We start from the raw sequence: 17,228 nt of genomic DNA on the forward strand, positions 1-17,228 counted from the left end.
TCAGTGAAGCTCTGTTTTGTGTATGTTTCATGGTCATTTAAATTCAAGTCTAAATGTGATACACAAGTTGGCTCTTTCATTTTCATCTTCAAGGCTATTCTGATAGGATGAAACATGTTGGCTCGCAGCTTCAAATATTTAAACATCACTGTTAATGATCACAAATAACAGACTTTTGATCAAAGGTCTTGGTGCAGAAAAATATGTCATTTGAAATAGGTGTTGGTGTGTCCTTATTGATGATTGTCCTCAAGTCTCTTTTGTCACTGTCAAAACTGTTCACTATTTATAGTTTTATAAACTAGCTGAAGATTGATATAAACTGTACTTAATTGTACCGTTCTCATTTATGTCATCTTTCATTTTTATGAATTTTCATCTTGTCAACATCATTGTTCTCTTATTATATTGCAGTTTGTGTTCATGAAGGATCACATCACAGCCCCAATACAATCACTTACTGTATCATGTGAGAGGAAGGTGCATCAATTTAGTCTGACTGAACATGGCACTGATAATGAAATGAAGTCACACCAAGTTCAATTACATACCCAATGGCTGAACCCTGCTGGGACTTCCATTAACAGTAGTGTATGTGGTCAGAGGCCTGGCTTTAATTTCTACCCTTCCAGCATCATGGTGCACACAGTATGTCACTCAATCACAGATCAAGTTTGAGCACTACGTGCCTTTGTGTTTGAACCTGCCTACCCACAGGACAAAGGTTAGGTGATGATTGGATATGAAGTGTGATGACAGAGAACATTGATTGGCAAGGACACCTAACTTTCACACAGCAGCAGTCAAGCTGACACCCATTAATATAGGTTATTATTTTATTTTTTAGATATGTGGAGTGTTATATCATAGGTGCACAAAGGTAATGTGAATGAAAGTGCCAGGGTTACAGTATAGTAGCAATAAGGGCTCTAGGCTTGTGACGTCAAGATGCTGTAGGGCCCCTTGTCACTGAGCTGCTCTATAAAGGACACAACACCAGACCGCTCAGTTCGTAGTGGACTGACTGACAGATAGCTGACTACACGGAGGAACAGCACAGGCAGGTGAGATTAAATGATTTTCAGAATACAGATGCACAGACACTGAAGACTGGTAGGTGAACTATTAGGTATTAGAGGTGAGTGAGTGTGAGTGTGAATGTGTGTGTAACACTCACTGACACAGAACAGGCAAGAACTCACAAGCAAATCATGTTCATAAATATTTTGCTAACAATCTTTCCTTTTTTCTCCCTTTTTCAAAGAATGAAATGTGTTTTTTAAACAGAACTAATGTCAACAGTAAATTTTGAATGGTTTGGAAGACTAATGATTTTGTTGTGTATACTCCTCAGACAACAACTCACAGTCTGCCTTAATATTCAAAATGTAGGCTACTACTCAGTGAAGATCACATTGGACTCTTTGTGTGGATGCTTACATGTACACAAGGGACTGCTATTTGAAAACATTTGTATTTGTTTAATTCCAGTTACTGTACTAACCACACACATGCAGATTTGACATATTTATCTGCCTGCCACAGACTAATTGTGTAATTGTCAGAACTGTTTTTGTGCCTGATTAGTTGAATATGAAGAGTGAAGATGAGAGTGGATGCTGTCGTACGACGCTGCTGAGACCCATATCAGATCGCAGAAAAGTCTGACAGTAGGCCCACCAGTTTGTACAACTTTTTGAGTAGCCCAAGCACCTCATTTCTGCGCTCAAAGACATAGAACAATAATAATCAGAAGGAGAAAGAAGAAAAACATTTGAATTTCAAATCTGTATTGTGTTAAATTTGTAGCTCTGCAGGTATAAGTCACTAGTTTTTACCTCTCTGCATTGAGCCCTCAGCCATGATGCTTTCTTTGCTTTCAAGACCACACCCAAAATCCAGCCCAAACTTTTGGGCTCCTCCCCTCTGCCTGCCCCTCAACTTCCACACTAAAAAAAAAAAAAAAAACCCAGTGTTATCCTGAATCCATCCTAGTGTAACTTCTGCCACATTAAAGTAAGTTGTGTTAACTGGTAGCGGTTACGAGAACTTACCCAATCAATGCATGATGTTTATTGTTAGCCATTTCTTACGGGATAATGTAACTTAGCACTTCTAGATAACGATATCCAGCCTCATCCTCATGCTTTGATGTTGTTGTTCGGACGGCTGGCTAACTTGCTAACTTTAGCTTAGCTAGCGTGTAAGATTTGGGGAAGCTTCTTGTTAAGGAAGATTTAGAAAAAGCCTAGCTACATGCGTGTGTTTCTTATGGATAACGGTACCTAACGTATTTACTTCGTTAAACAGTGGTAACGGGGCCTCAGTTAGCTAACTGCATCTTGCTAACATGGCCACAATAAGTTAACTTTAACTTACTTTATAGCAGTGATTCCCAATGTGGGGACCGGGGACCCCCAGGGGTCCTTGTGGGGGTTCCAGAGAGTCCGCATCAAAAATTGGAATACTTTATTTTCACAATAGGGCAAGGTAGCCTTTCAGCAACAAGGCACTTTCAAAGTGCTTTACATAAAACATTAAACAGCAGTTAAAAACATTAATTAAAGATCATATAAAACAGCTAAAATAGAATAAGAAGGGTATAAAATACAATAATAAAAGTTACAGTGCAGTGTAAGAAATGAAAAATTACTTGAGTTAAAAAAGGCAGCATCAAAACGTATAGTCCTCAGGTAACATCCATAGGTAACACAATGACAGAATGTATGACTATTTTGATCATGGGTTTCATTAGAGCTGGGTAATATATCAATATTATATCAATATCGTGATATGAGACTAGATATCGTCTTAGATTTTGGATATCATAATATGGCATAAGTGTTGTCTTTTCCTGGTTTTAAAGGCTGCATTACGGTAAAGTGATGTCATTTTCTGAACTTACCAGACTGTTGTAACTGTTTTATTATTTGCCTTTACCCACTTAGTCATTATATCCACATTACTGATAATTATTTATCAAAAATCTCATTGTGTAAATATTTTGTGAAAGCACCAATAGTCAACACTACAATATCGTTGCGGTATCGATATCGAGGTATTTGGTCAAAAATATCGAGGTGTTTGATTTTATCCATATCGCCCAGCCCTAGGTTTCATACACTTTCTGTAACAAAACTTCTAAGCAAAAATCCTATCAGATGGGACACAATCTATGGAGGTCTATTGTACTTTGTGTCAGTTTAGGGGTCCTTAACTTTGATGTATCGTATATCAAGCCTACCAGAATGAGTTAGTAGGGTACTGTGTTTAAAATAACGTTAAACACAAGAGGGTTGCCTAGTTTGGGACTGGCCCATCCAGGTCCTAGCTAAATACATGAAGGGCCACCTCTGTAAATAGTCTTAAAAAGTAAAATGTATGTCTCATATCTGTTATGTAATGTTTTATTTTCACTTAAAGGTTTTTGATGAAGCAGCTCCAGGATGTGTTGAGTTTTAAAGGGAGATTTTGCCATACCATATATACAGAGGTAGCTGTCTCTTTGTTATCTCTGAAACCAATGAGCCAGGCCACGCTCTATGGCAACTTTTTATTTTTTTAACATTAATGCAATAAAGTACCTTGATTTGTCAGGTATTACATTTGCTTGATTAGCCAAAATCAGACATTCCTTTCTGGTTATTTTATCTACTATAACAGTTTCTACTTTTCAGAATAGTTAATATATCACAAATATGTTGTATACGGTGGTGGAAGAAGTATTCAGATCCTTTACTCCAGTAAAAGTACTAATACCACACTGTAAAACTACTCTGCTACAAGTAAAAGTTCTGCATTGAAAATGTTACTTTAGTAAAAGTATGTAAGTGTCATGAGGTAAATGTACTTATTAGTATTAAAAATAAAAGTACTCAATGCAGAAAAATCCTCACACTTTAGAAACAGTTCTGTCAATCAACTAAGTCTTTAATCATTTCAGCTGTACTTGTAGGCCTGTATATTGTTGGGTAGTTTAATTTATAATAAAACATTGTATTAAATTAAAGTACAGGTACCTCAAATGTTTACTTAAGTACAATACTTGAGTAAATATACTTGGTAACATTCCACCACTGGTTGTATATTATTGATATTGTGTATATTTCCATATCACCCTCTCCTACTCTCCTATGTTAAAGTTTGTTGTACAATATGGTTTTATGGCAAAAATAGTTGCCAACCTGTACAAAAACCATGTTTGAGCTGCTAGGTGGGTTCATTGCCTTATCATGTAGTCAATCACATTCTGACTTGTAGCCATATTACATCCTTCAGCCAGGTGACATGAGATTTAAAAAAAAAAAAAAAAAAACTGGTGACAGGTGATTTCTATTCCCTCTAGTGGCCCAAAGATGATCCATACATAGCAGAGGAACACAGAAGAGCTCCAGCGGTGCAGCAGAAATGTCTCCCAAAGTGCCCAGTGGCCAAGGCAGAGGCGATTATTCTGCAGTGCAAGTAGCTGTTCGAGTGCGTCCCCTCCTGCCTAAAGAGCTTTTACATTGCCACGAGAGCTGTATTACCGTGGACTCGGAGCTGTGTCGTGTTACTCTGGGCCATGACCGGCACTTCCTTTGCGACTACCTATTTGAAGAAACTCGCTGTCAAGAGGAGGTTTATTCTTTGTCTGTTCAGCCACTCATAGATGCCTTCTTTCAAGGTTTCAATGCTACAGTCTTTGCCTATGGGCAGACGGGCTCAGGCAAGACTTACACCATTGGAGAAGCTAATATTTGTAAGTTATTTGATTTCTTTCTTCCATTGTCCACTTCAGTTGTTGTTAGCTCAGTTTATCCTGTATTAAAAAGTAAAAGTTTAAGGTTAGGTCCTTTTGCATAAGACTGTGCTCTAATCAAGTTTTACCGTAACAAGCCAGTTGCATTAATTTATTTGTGTTTTAATTGTGTTTGTAGGTTCCTTTAGAGATGAGGAGCAGGGTATAATCCCCAGGGCTGTTGCAGATGTCTTCAAGCTTCTAGATGAAAATGACCTCACAGACTTCTCTGTCCGAGTCTCCTATCTGGAGGTCTACAAAGAGGAGTTCAAAGACTTACTGGAGGTGGAGACCGCCAGCAAGGACATCCACATCCGGGAGGATAAAGGCAACATTGGTATGGAATAGGCCGCCTAGTTTGTCTTTAAGCATGTCTTTTGTGGTTAAGATATTGTTATTATTATGCAGCATTTTACTATTTTACAAAGTGGTTTGTGTATGTATGAATGTGCATTTTATGTTTTTGTCTCTGTGACTCATAGTTTTGTGTGGCGTAAAGGAGTGCGAGGTGGAGGGTCTTGATGAGGTGTTGAGTTTACTAGAGTCAGGAAACACAGCCAGGCACACTGGTGCAACCCAGATGAATCCAAACTCCAGTCGGTCACACACCATTTTTACTGTGTATATGGACCAGCGTCGGGGAAGCTCTCGCCTTTATGGGACCACTACAAATTCTGGACCACAAATGTTGTCTTCCAAGTTCCACTTTGTTGACCTTGCGGGGTCAGAGCGCATCTTAAAGACGGGGAACACTGGAGAGAGACTGAAAGAGAGTATCCAGATTAACAGTGGTCTTCTGGCTCTGGGAAATGTTATCGGGGCACTGGGGGACCCTAAGAGGAAAGGCTCTCACATACCATACAGAGATTCTAAAATCACAAGGTACATTTTTAATAAGCTCATGAGATACTGCAGCATACCACTTGAACAGAAATTTGAGTAAAATGTCTCTTTGGTTTAATTCATATAATCCTTGTTTCACCTAGGATCCTAAAAGACTCTTTGGGAGGAAATTCAAAAACACTGATGATTGCCTGCATCAGCCCATCTTCCTCAGACTTTGACGAGAGCCTGAATACACTAAACTACGCCACAAGGGCCAGAAACATTCAGAACCGGGCGACGGTCAACTGCAAGCGTGAGCCAGATCGGGTGGAGGGGCTGGAGCAACAAATCAAGGCCCTTCGCCGAGCCCTGGAAAATCGCCAGCGTTCAGAGACCCGCATCATTTCTCACGCTGATGCAAACAGAAGACCTCGACTTGGAGAGGGAGAGATCAGCAGACTGCAAGCCCAGAGCGCCCACTATAGGACGTGTACAGACACTGCTTACAGGTTAAAGCACATTGATGATTAATCAAGTTAAATGTAGTCTTCATCATTTTTAATTGTGCATGTCCTGGACCACTGAGTGGTAAGTTCATTTGTGAATGAATGTGTATATGGAATTAACAAGCCATTGTTTCCCTTATGCATACACAAGTTCACGATATAAAAAGAAATTAGGGACATTAAATTATTATTGTTATCACTGTGGTCACCATTGTTCTATTTTAATTCAACGGTCCAGCCACCTTCTTTTCTGACTATCGCTAATACTTAATGTTCAAGCAAACCACTACCATTATATGAACTTTTCCTAATTCCACGTGAGCCAAATGAAATCCAATTGCTAGCATGAATTTGAGGAATTTCACTTGGTTGAAAGAAGAATACTGGTGTTACTTTATTTAAATTTTTTTCAAGCTACAAATCCTAAAAGAGGCCAAACCCACAACGAATTTACAATTATTATAGTATCTGTTTAGCCAAAACCTAATATACAGTAGCTCATGTTGTGTAATACAACTTCATTAAAAAACTATTACAAATACATAAAAGCCATTGCATTGACATATTTCTTCATTGCGATCAGCATTCCCCGTGTATTTTAGAGACAGTCAGAGACATTCTGTGACAGTATTTTCTATTTTAGTTTGAGCTCACTGCTGACAAGAAGTAAATTGCCGGGGACATGTTTCTGTGTTTACACTGGTTTGTTAGCTTGAGGAGCTGAGAGGAATACATGACACACTCTCTGGTGAACACTGTTGTTTGTTGACATAAAGCTATAGGAGGTATCATCTATGTCAGGCTTCATTCAGTGAGTGTCTCTCAGGTCTCTCATCCTGACTGTGAGATGTGTATTTTGCTTAATTTTCATTAGTTCAGGTTTAAGAAGCATTGGTGCTTCCTTCCTTCATATTTTCTATAATTATATATCACAGGTTGCTGTGGGAGCTGCAGACTGAAGGGGCTCTGACTGCAGAACAGAGTCTGAGAGTGAAGGAGTGGCTGTGCTCCGTGGAGGAGGAGCGGAGTGGACTGACCACTGCCTCAGGACCAGACAGCGGCATCGAGAACAGCTCCACTGAAGACAGTGTTGCATTAAGGAGAGGAAGACCCTCTGAGAGGAACCAGGTTTGTCTCTTTCACACTCCCAAGGAAATATTTAAAGAGGTTTTAGTCAGAACTTCAGGTACCCAGCACTGATATGTTTATAAAATTGTTATATGTGTTGTGAAAAATATTACCCAGGATCCAGAGGCTGTGGAGGAGAGGTGGGGCCATGAGCATGGAGAGAAAGAGGATAGTATTGTGCTGCTTCAAGCACAGATTCAGCGGCTGGAGGGCGAGAACTCTGACTTTTTAGCAGCTCTGGAGGATGCTATGGAGCAATACAAGCAGCAGGTGAGATGCAATGGAATTCTATTATTGTCTTTTCCATAGGTGCAGTGTTTCACAGTTTAATCATGGCAGGCCACATTCATCTCTATTTAATATGCGTTGTCACTTGTGCTGTCAAACGATTAAAATATTTAGTCGCGATTAATTGCATTAATGTCATAGTTAACTCACAGTTAATCGCAATTAATCGCACCTTTTTATCTATTCTAAATGTCCCTAGATTTTATTTTTGTCCAATTATTTCTTCTCATTTTAATGCTCTTATCAACATGGAAAAGTGGATCGGCTTGCTTTGTGCTTTTGTCGCCTGGCTTTGACGAGGGGGCGGAGAATTCGCATCAGCGCAATCTAGCTGTGTGCTTGGCCATCAAGTGGTATTTCAGACTGGACGTGCTGCGATGATAGCTCAGTTCACAACGACAAAACACACAGATCACTTTGGTCTTGTCAATGGAACCATTTGGCAACTTTTTAAAAGTAAACTTTCCATTCAGAATCTTATTGGCATCCATTTCGGCGTCTCGCACTCGCCATCCACTCAAAACGTAACGTTAGCCTACTACTCTTTGGCCGGCTCGCAAGCCCAAACAAGTGTGTGCGGCATGCCTGTTGTTTTGTTTCCGGTCTAGCTAGATCCGGTGTGGTGTTGTAGTTTTTCTAACGTTACTAGTTGTTGCAACAGCATGTGAAAAAAACTACAAAGTTTGCTATGCCAAAAAGAACGTTAATCTCGCGATAAAACAATTGACGCCGTTAAAATGGGTTTGTGTTAAAGCCGTTAATAACACGTTTAACTGACAGCACTGGTTGCCACACGTTATGTTCGTTGTCTTAGCTAATACTGTATGTTACGCATTTAATTGCTTTCCTTCTGTTTCAGAGTGATAAGCTGCAGGAGCAACAGGACTTGATAGTGGAGCTGCAGTGTCTGCTTTCTACTCCAGGGCTGATGGGCCTGGGCCTTAACTTGAGGCCGCGGCCACACACAGCCCCTATGGGCTCCATGCAACACTGTCAGAATGGAGGCACATACAGTCAGGTGACCATCCAGCTATTTTTTGAGCCTGTGGGGTTGGGTAGATTTAAAAGTTAAAAAAAGTGGTAAGAAATGGAGGTGCAGGCTCGTCAATAGGATGAGCACATACTAACCAGAAACACCTTCTTATTAAAAAAATGCCCAAATACAGACCAAAAAGTAAAATAAATCTGTTTAAGATGCACAATTTACAGTATTTTAACTTGTTTTTACTCTCATCTGTATACAGATCCAATGTCATTTTTACACACATAAACAGAATATATTGTAGCGTACTTTTTGCTTTACGTGTGTGTGTGTGTGTGTGTGTATGTGTGTGTGTGTGTGTGTGTGTGTGTGTGTGTGTGTGTGTGTGTGTGTGTGTGTATGCGCGCATGTGCTTACAGGTTAGTAATGGGCTTTGTGGTGATCAGGATGGTGGCCTCTATGAGGACCAGGATATCACAGGAGGAGCAGAAATGCAGGATACAGAAGAAGAGGGCAGTCATTCAAACCTCAGCCATGAGAGACGCAAGTATGTTGTGTTTATAGAACTCATAGTTTGCAGCTTACACTATTTAAATTGACAGACATGAGCAGTTGTCATGTGTGAAATGTATGTAATGTAATGCTAATGGTTCTGTCAGACAGGTGAACCTGACCTGGACCAAGAGGGACATGCTGTCAGGAGGACTAGCAGTTGGTGGTAGAGGGCTCATATCTCTGCATGAGCCAGACCAGCACCCCTGTTTAGCCAGAAAAGCATGTAAGTCTAACAACCTAATGTGCCTCTATATGTTAGAATTAGATGTAGGACTATTGATCGGGAGGGCATTGTTGTTCGTTAGGACTCATTGTTTGTGTACCTGCTATTGAAATAATTTATGCACAAATCCAATTATATTGTGTTAACAAATTGAGAAACATTCACACAGTTTTTGCAGTTAAACATAATAAGTGGCTATTTTTTCCCCCCTGAACATGTCACATGTTTAAAATCTTTTAGTAGCCTTTTTGGTCCTACATGTGCACTCCTGTGGTGCAGCATGTGTTTGTGGAGAAGTTACTACAATGTTGCTTTGCCGATGTTTAGGCGCACAGTCTGTGGTGAACTGAGTAAACTGATTTTCCAGGTTTGCATAGTAATTTTCAGAGACACCAGCCACGTATGGGATAAAACATTAATATAGCTTTTTATTGTGTTTTGGTTTCTTTTGCATTCAGATGTTACATGTTGTCCTGATAGAGTCAGGGTAACCTTAGGCTTTTAAAATCGGTTCAATATGCTTTTGTTGGCTGGTTTTAGTCTACTCTATGGTCCAAGGTTCACATTATTGGAGAGTGAGAGTCAAACAGGGAGTACTGATCTGTGTTGGTACTTAAGGAGGATCAAACATGAGGGCTTGAATCTTGGCTGTTGTCTTGAAGCTCCGTACCTTTCATCATTGTACCACCCTGCTGACCTCCTGTGTATTGTCTCAAATCTCTGTGTAGCCAACTTCAGTACTGGGGAGACATCTTTGCGTGAAAGTCTGAAAGGTTTCGAAGGCGTTTCAGAATTGGGACTTTTTCAGGCACAGCAGAAGATCAGGGAGCTGTCTGTCACCATCCGTATGAAGGAAGAACTCATCAAGGAGCTGGTCAAAACAGGTAGCAATTTTGATATTGTTACCCTTCCTTAGCTGCATCTTTTCCAAATAAAGGTTCTTTTTTAAACATCAGCTTGTTTTTAGGTAAGGATGCTCAGGCCCTGAACAGGCAGTATAGCCATAAGATCACGGCTCTGGAGAGTGAAGCTGTGCAGGCTCGACAAGAGCTGCAGGAGGCTCAACGGCAGCTGCAGGATCTAGAGAGGCAAGAAAGAGAGATCAGCACGACGGACAAGACCAGAGCACAGGAATGTCGCAGGAAGATAGCTGCTGCTCAGAGCAAAGTTCAGGTTTGACTGCCACACCTCTGTATTAATGCCTAATAGCACATAGGCAACAGACAACTAGAGAATTAGTGATGCTGATTTGTGTGGCATCTGAAAGAATATTTTTCTGCATCTAAGATACTATTTTAAACCCATGTTCTTTCCCTGATATGTGATTAACAACAAAACACTGTACTGTTCTAAAGTTATACTTTTATACATGAGACCTTTTGGACCTGTACTTTTGAAATTCTGACAAAGGAAATTGTGTATGGTTTCGTGTTAGGTTCTCAGTCAGCGTCAGAGGGATACCGCTCGTCTCGCTAACCTGCCTGCCCAGAGCGAACGTCGTGTGTTAGAGCTGGAGCTAAGTGTTCAGAGTATGAGGCAGCAGCAGGAGCAGCTACAAAAACGGCTGCGCCATGAAAGTCAGCAGAAACGACGTCTGGAGAGCGAGATGCAAAGAAGAACTCACAGAGTAAAGGTACCTCGGGCCAATTCATCAGAGTGGCAGCCATATCTTTAAAAACAGAATTAGAAATCCTGTATGTATGCAGTTATGTGGACAATATCACATAGTACTTTCTTTTAGCAGAAAACCTAAGCTCATTTAAGTCATTCTGCCAATTAGCCAGTCCCAAATATTTCGCAAAACTTGACTGTGCAGTTGCAGGGAACACCTAGCAGGTTCTATGACTCTGACTGTAAATTCAAAGCCAAGATTTACCAAGCCATAGATTTCTGGTTATAGCCATTGCTTCTGAACCTGATTGAGTGAATTTCGAACCAAACTCAGTTCATTACAAATGGCGTTTGTTTTTTCATGTGTGGAAAAAAAAAATCTCTTCCACAAGTCCAAATGTCTGGCAATGGTTTAGAGGAAAACGTATCCGTAGACAGTATAAGGGCCAAATGCATTTATACATTTTAGTCAGATATAGATTTCTTCCATACTAGTCCTGTAATTGACCTTTATCTTCCTTTGATCCACCCATCCATCCCTTCTGTAGGAACTTGAGATAAAGAATGAGCAGCAGCAAAAGATCCTAAGAATAAAGACGGAGGAGGTCGCTGCCTTCCAGAGGCAGAGACGCAGCGGCAGTAACGGCTCTGTCATCTCTTTGGAAGAACAACAGGTGGGACAAGAATCTCAAGGAGAATATATCGCTTCCAACTTTGAATTCATAGAAAACAAACTGCCTTTGAACCCCAAAAGAAAATTAGTCACACAATGGTTGGATGAAGAATTTGTCATTTTATTTGTCATAACCTACTTCCTCCCAACATACAAACCTACCTGTAACACAGTGATGAAAAGCAGGTGCATATCTGTCTGTGGCGTGAAGTTATGGAACGCATTACCAGATGAATTAAAACATATTAGGAATGTCTTCAAATTTAAAAAAGGGTTCAAAGATGTGACACTAGATAAGTATAGACATTGAGTGGTATTATTCTGTGAGAATGTTGATAATGGTGATGAACATCATTATCATTTTGGTTATCATTATTTAGTAGGGGTGTGCAAAAAAATCGATTCATATTTTTATTTTTTTATTGTATGTCTACTGCAATCACATGGGAAAAGTAACTACATTTACATACTGTGAATGTTTTTTTTAATCGAGAATCGTTTTTTAATCAGATCGATTTTGAATCGAATCTTGAGCCTAAAAATCGATATCGAATCGTGACATTTTCTGAAACGTGCACCCCTATTATTTAGGATATTATTCACCTTATGGTGGCAATGTACTGTATATAAGTACTGACCCTTATGGGTATATGTAGGTGTGTATGTATGTATGTATGTATGTATATATGTAGGTAAGTGTATGCATGCATATGCAAACACACTATGTATGCATGTATGTAGAAAGTTATCTCGGTAAGTGTATGTTGTTTTTTTCTATAATTTATTTTATCTTTCTTGTCTTGTCAATTTTTCCTTGGCAGTTTGTTTGTTACTCTTAAAAATGTGAGAAGGGGGGGCCTGATATAAGCTTAAGCTTCTGACCCTACCCTTTGGTTACGACCAATAAATTCATTCATATTGCTAAAGATGCCGTAGAATTTTGCTTGTGGGGCTGTTGCTCCCCTTGCAGCCTCAGTTTGTGCTGTGTGTGTCTCTATTTCTGCCTGACGTGTGGGCTTTTGTGTCTTGATACCCTGTGAGCAGAAGATTGAGGAACAAAAACGCTGGCTGGATGAGGAAATGGAGCGGGTACTGGACCAGAGGAAAGAACTGGAAGATCTGGAAGGAGAGCTCACTAAACGAGAGCAAATCCTGGCCAAGAAGGAAGCCCTGCTACAGGAGCGCAGCGGACTGGAGACCAAGAGGCTCCGCTCCAGTCAGGTATTAACAACCACAAACAACTCAATTCAGTGTCACAGGAAACGGGCAAATGCTGAATATTTTGTATTCATCTTCCCTCCAGGCCCTCAGTAAAGACCTGGTGACACTTACGGGGCGCATCGAGTCACTTGAGCGAGAGTTGAGTGAGAGGAATGGTCTCCTTCGCAGCAGCAGTGCTCAAGATTCCGAACAGATTCGCCAGGAGATCTCCAACCTCCGTCAAGAGAAAGATTCGCTGCTTAAACAGAGAGTGGAGCTGGACGATAAGTTGCGGCAGGGTAGCCTGCTGTCACCTGAGGTCAGATATCACTCTGGGGTTTAAACAGTGTTTTGTGTTTTCATAGCACTGACAGCTGAGCATATTTTTAATTGTTGCTGAACAAGATCTAATTTCAAAGTAAGAGAGATGTTGCTCTGCAGCAAACATGAATACACGTACATCACATGGCAATAATAGGAACTTACTCAAAAACGAGTCATACCGTAACAAATCCTCACTGGAAGCTGTGATATCACCTGGGACTGAATATTCATGGTCAAATTCTTATTAAGTCAATCTGTTCCCTCTGACATTTGTAGGAGGAGCGAACACTTTTCCAGCTGGACGAAGCGATCGAGGCTCTGGATGCAGCTATTGAGTATAAAAATGAGGCCATCACTCAGAGACAGAGACAGCTGAGGGCTTCTGCCAGTATGCTCTCCCAGTGGGAGATGAACCTTATGGCCAAACTCAGTTACCTGTCTGCCTCTGAGACCAGAGCTCTGCTGTGCAAGTACTTCGACAAGGTCTGTGCGCTCAACATGAGATTCTGCTTCTTCTTTTTTTTACTGTGTTCCCACCTTCCATATGTACTACTTTTATTAGACAAGCTGGCTAGTTGTTAACTAGGGCTGGGTATCGTTCAAACATTTTCCATAACAATGCTGTGACTTCGATACCGGTTCCTAAACGACTTTTTTTGATACCAATTTTATAAAACAAAAGAAATTACAACATTACGGCACAAATCTTTTTATTTATTTTTCAGCTACTTAAACGTAGTTTTTCATGCCTGCCTCTATGATGTGTAACGCTAAACAGCCAATCAAAAGCATTATTAGATCTTTGTAGATGCATACTTCTTGCTTATTGGCTCACTGACGCTGATGAGATTAACTCCTAAAGTTTTGAAATTGGGTATTGAATGACGAGGCATTTTTCAATACTTAATATTTCAGAGTCAACTCGGTCGGTGCCTAAAAGGTATTGAATTCGGTACCCAGCCCTATTGGTAACACTACACTAATGTCATTTAAACATCAATAACATTAATCAACCATTAGTAATAGCAACACTTTTCAGTTCACTCTTGATAAGAAAGCTAAGCAGTGTCAGACCATGCAGGGTAAGACTTCATGTCTGAACTCACCAATATGTATGCTGAAGAGTGTTTGTGTTTCCTGTAGGTGGTGTCTCTGCGTGAGGAGGAGCGTAAGCTACAACTCGCCCTGGCTGAGCTGGAAATGCAACTGGATGAGCAGCAGAGGCTGGTGCAGTGGCTGGAGAACGCCCTCGATCGCACACAACTCGACACAGATCGCCGGCTCACACAACAGCAGAAGGAGCATGAGAGGAGTGTGCAGCTCTTACTGCAGCAGTGTCGAGGTGTGGATCACAAGGACAAAAGAATTATTATCCTAGTAAAAAGGGTTGACTGCATGTGTTTATGTGCCTGCACCACTTAAAATTAGGTTTGGGTATTGTTTGGATGTTTATGATTCCGATGCCGAACCGATACTTTTAAAACAATTCCAATTCCTAAAATGATTCTTGGAAAAACTGAAAAATGACGTCAAAGAAAGGCTCTTTTTATAGTTTTGAGTATTATTATATATATATATATATATATATATATATATATATATATTTTCAGTCGACACATTAAGTGGAACCGAAATTTGCGTTCTAATCTTAAAATATATTTATTTTATTTTAATTTTTTATAAATTCTTTGGTATATTTTAGGTTTACAGGTAGAAAATACATTTGATTAAAGTGATTGGCCATTTTGTGTTGGCAAATCTTCATTTCATATTTTTCTAAATAATTAAAATTCAATTCAAATATGAATCATCTTATGAAACGAAAAGTATTTGCACACCCTTATGTGTGTGTCCTCCCGCCCCTACAGAGCAAATAGACGAGGGGCTGGCAGGAAGGCAGCGGCAGTATGAAGGATGGATCCATAACCTCAGCAAGGAGCTGAACCACTACAAGGCAGCAAATCTGGAACTAAGTAACAAACTGAGGGAAATCTGTGGTTCAGTCAACCAGCCAAAGGAGAATGCTAAAGGTAGAAGTATTATTACATCAAAGTGTTTGTTGCTTTTAATATTTATGATTATCATAATCATTGTGTTTACAGCTTGCAGCACGATGGCTTCAGATATCCATGTTATTAAGCCATACTTTGCTTCTTGCCAAAAATAAAATGACTTAAGTGCAAATAACCTTCCACATATCCTCAGGCAAATCCACATTTTAAATTGATTCTCAGCAACTACTGTATCTCCATTCTCCTCTCCATTTTTGTGGCATGCTGTCACTAGCTCAGTCTCAGCCTGCTGCTGAGGGAGCAGAACAAATCATTCTTATGGCTAGATAACCACAGCACATTCGGGCTACAACTAATCATTCTTTTCATTATACGTTATTCTGTTATTTTCCTCGATTAGTTGTTTGGTTTATAAAATGGCAGAAAAAGTAATTGTAATGCAACCGTTTCATACACTATATTATCCAGTTATTAGATTATTATTACCATAACATTAATATTAATGTTGTAGCCGGTCGAGGTGGAGAGAGAGTCTAATTCTAATTTTCTAACTCTAAAACATATTACGACATCACAGCCAAGAAGAGAGAAAGCATGGAGTTCAATTCAATTCACTTTTATTTATAGTATCAAATCATAACAAGAGTTATAATTTACAAAGACCCAACAATTCCAGTAATTCCCACAAGAGCAAGCATTTACTGCGACAGTGGCGAGGAAAAACTCCCTTTTTAGGCAGAAACCTTGAGTGGTGAGTAAAACTTCCTTTTAGGGAGAAACCTTGGACATACCCAGGCTCTTGGTGGGCGGTTGTCTGCCGGTGCCAGTTGGGGGTATGATGAACAGTGGCAATTATAGTCACAGTTGCAGGAGTGCTTGGAATGGAAGGTATATACTAGCTAATAAACACATGATTGTTCTTTCAAGTACTTGTAGACACCGTAAAATCTGCGAGTCCGGCAGGCAAGACGCTCCGCTTCTGAGACCCTCCTGGTGTGGTATTGCGGAACACGGCGCAGACGCGCCTGATTGAACATAGGGGTAACTGTCCTTTTGACGTGTGTTGTCTTTCAGGTGGGGCATCTGATGGTAAACCAGCAGGCATCGGCAGCATGGAGAAGCTGAGCCGCAGCCCTGAGGACAGCCCAGGAGGCAGGGGGACGTGCCAGTCTGACAAACCTTCCAGGTCCAGGGAGGAAATGCGCGAGCTGGTGAACACCCCTCTCCCGTCCACGTGGAGACGCTCCTCTCTCCCCACAGAGGAACCTGCTGTCATGGAGGAGTTATGGCTTCGAGGAGCTGGGGACGTTCCTGTTAACCGTGTAGTTCAAACTGGTATGGGGTCCTGGGGCGGGGCGGCATCCCTGCCTGTGGTAAAGTCTCGCAGAGAGTCCCGGCACTCCAGCCTCAACATTGGACAACTGACTTCAAACAATTCATTAATTGATGTGCGGAAGAATCCTATCTAAAAAAAAAAATATTGTGTTACTTAAGACCATTCGCATAGATTTTTGTTCTGTGATTTTTGAAATATTTTGTTGCATAACATTACTTTAGCTTTTGTATTTCAATTTCTTTACTTGTATATAGTTTTTTACTGATCAATGACACCCACAGATTTTTATATGAAGCACTTTCACGAAGGTAAAGTTTATGTTTCCATGTCATACAGTAATTGGCAGGTATATGGTCTTGCCAACCGTGAAAGTCAACAAGAGGTGAATCATTTGCATCATTACAAAATGACGCTCTCTAATAATGCAGTCTTTTTGCCTTCAACAGTATTTTATATTAAAATGTTTTTGCCTGTAACACTCATGTGGCTTGTGTTTTTTTTCATGCAGCTCTTAATTTATTTTCTTCCACAACTTGAGACACAAAAATAGGGAAACGATTTTTGCCGCTTGGTCTTTGGTTTTTAAATCGATAGTCAGGTTGGATGTTATCAAAGTTGATTTAGAAGACGCATGAAAGCTGTTGTGAAATGTCAGATTAGTGTCAGCATGCTGTGGGTTTAAGTGCAGCTGTGATCAGGAGGGCAGTGGTGCGTCTGGGAGGTTTCTGTCTGTAATGTTATCTTTTAAAATGGTGTATATCTGAAAAGTGTTATTAACGTCACAGATT

The 17,228-nt window shown here is 40.3% G+C and overlaps 1 protein-coding gene across 1 annotated transcript; it reads left to right on the forward strand.

The window, feature by feature from the left end:
• Positions 1-1,902: 1,902 nt before the first annotated feature.
• Positions 1,903-16,920, forward strand: kif7 (kinesin family member 7). Its single transcript, XM_031314368.2, has 20 exons — positions 1,903-2,016; positions 4,346-4,738; positions 4,917-5,114; positions 5,260-5,659; positions 5,764-6,111; positions 7,044-7,236; positions 7,354-7,506; positions 8,384-8,542; positions 8,926-9,053; positions 9,166-9,284; positions 10,013-10,168; positions 10,252-10,457; positions 10,720-10,917; positions 11,444-11,569; positions 12,613-12,789; positions 12,872-13,087; positions 13,369-13,575; positions 14,236-14,434; positions 14,961-15,122; positions 16,179-16,920. The coding sequence occupies exons 2-20, from the start codon at positions 4,408-4,410 to the stop codon at positions 16,571-16,573; spliced, it is 4,071 nt and encodes a 1,356-aa protein (XP_031170228.1). The 5' UTR covers positions 1,903-2,016; positions 4,346-4,407; the 3' UTR covers positions 16,574-16,920.
• Positions 16,921-17,228: the final 308 nt, after the last annotated feature.

Source organism: Sander lucioperca, chromosome 3 (assembly GCF_008315115.2).
Source record: "Sander lucioperca isolate FBNREF2018 chromosome 3, SLUC_FBN_1.2, whole genome shotgun sequence".
Lineage (NCBI taxonomy): Eukaryota > Metazoa > Chordata > Actinopteri > Perciformes > Percidae > Sander > Sander lucioperca.

Excerpts from the sequence above, each read along its gene's own strand:
- kif7 (XM_031314368.2), top strand. The coding sequence starts at position 4,408 with ATGTCTCCCAAAGTGCCCAGTGGCCAAGGCAGAGGCGATTATTCTGCA. Across the intron at positions 5,115-5,259 it reads GGAGGATAAAGGCAACATTG|TTTTGTGTGGCGTAAAGGAG; the intron begins GTATGGAATAGG and ends TGTGACTCATAG. Across the intron at positions 7,507-8,383 it reads TGGAGCAATACAAGCAGCAG|AGTGATAAGCTGCAGGAGCA; the intron begins GTGAGATGCAAT and ends CTTCTGTTTCAG.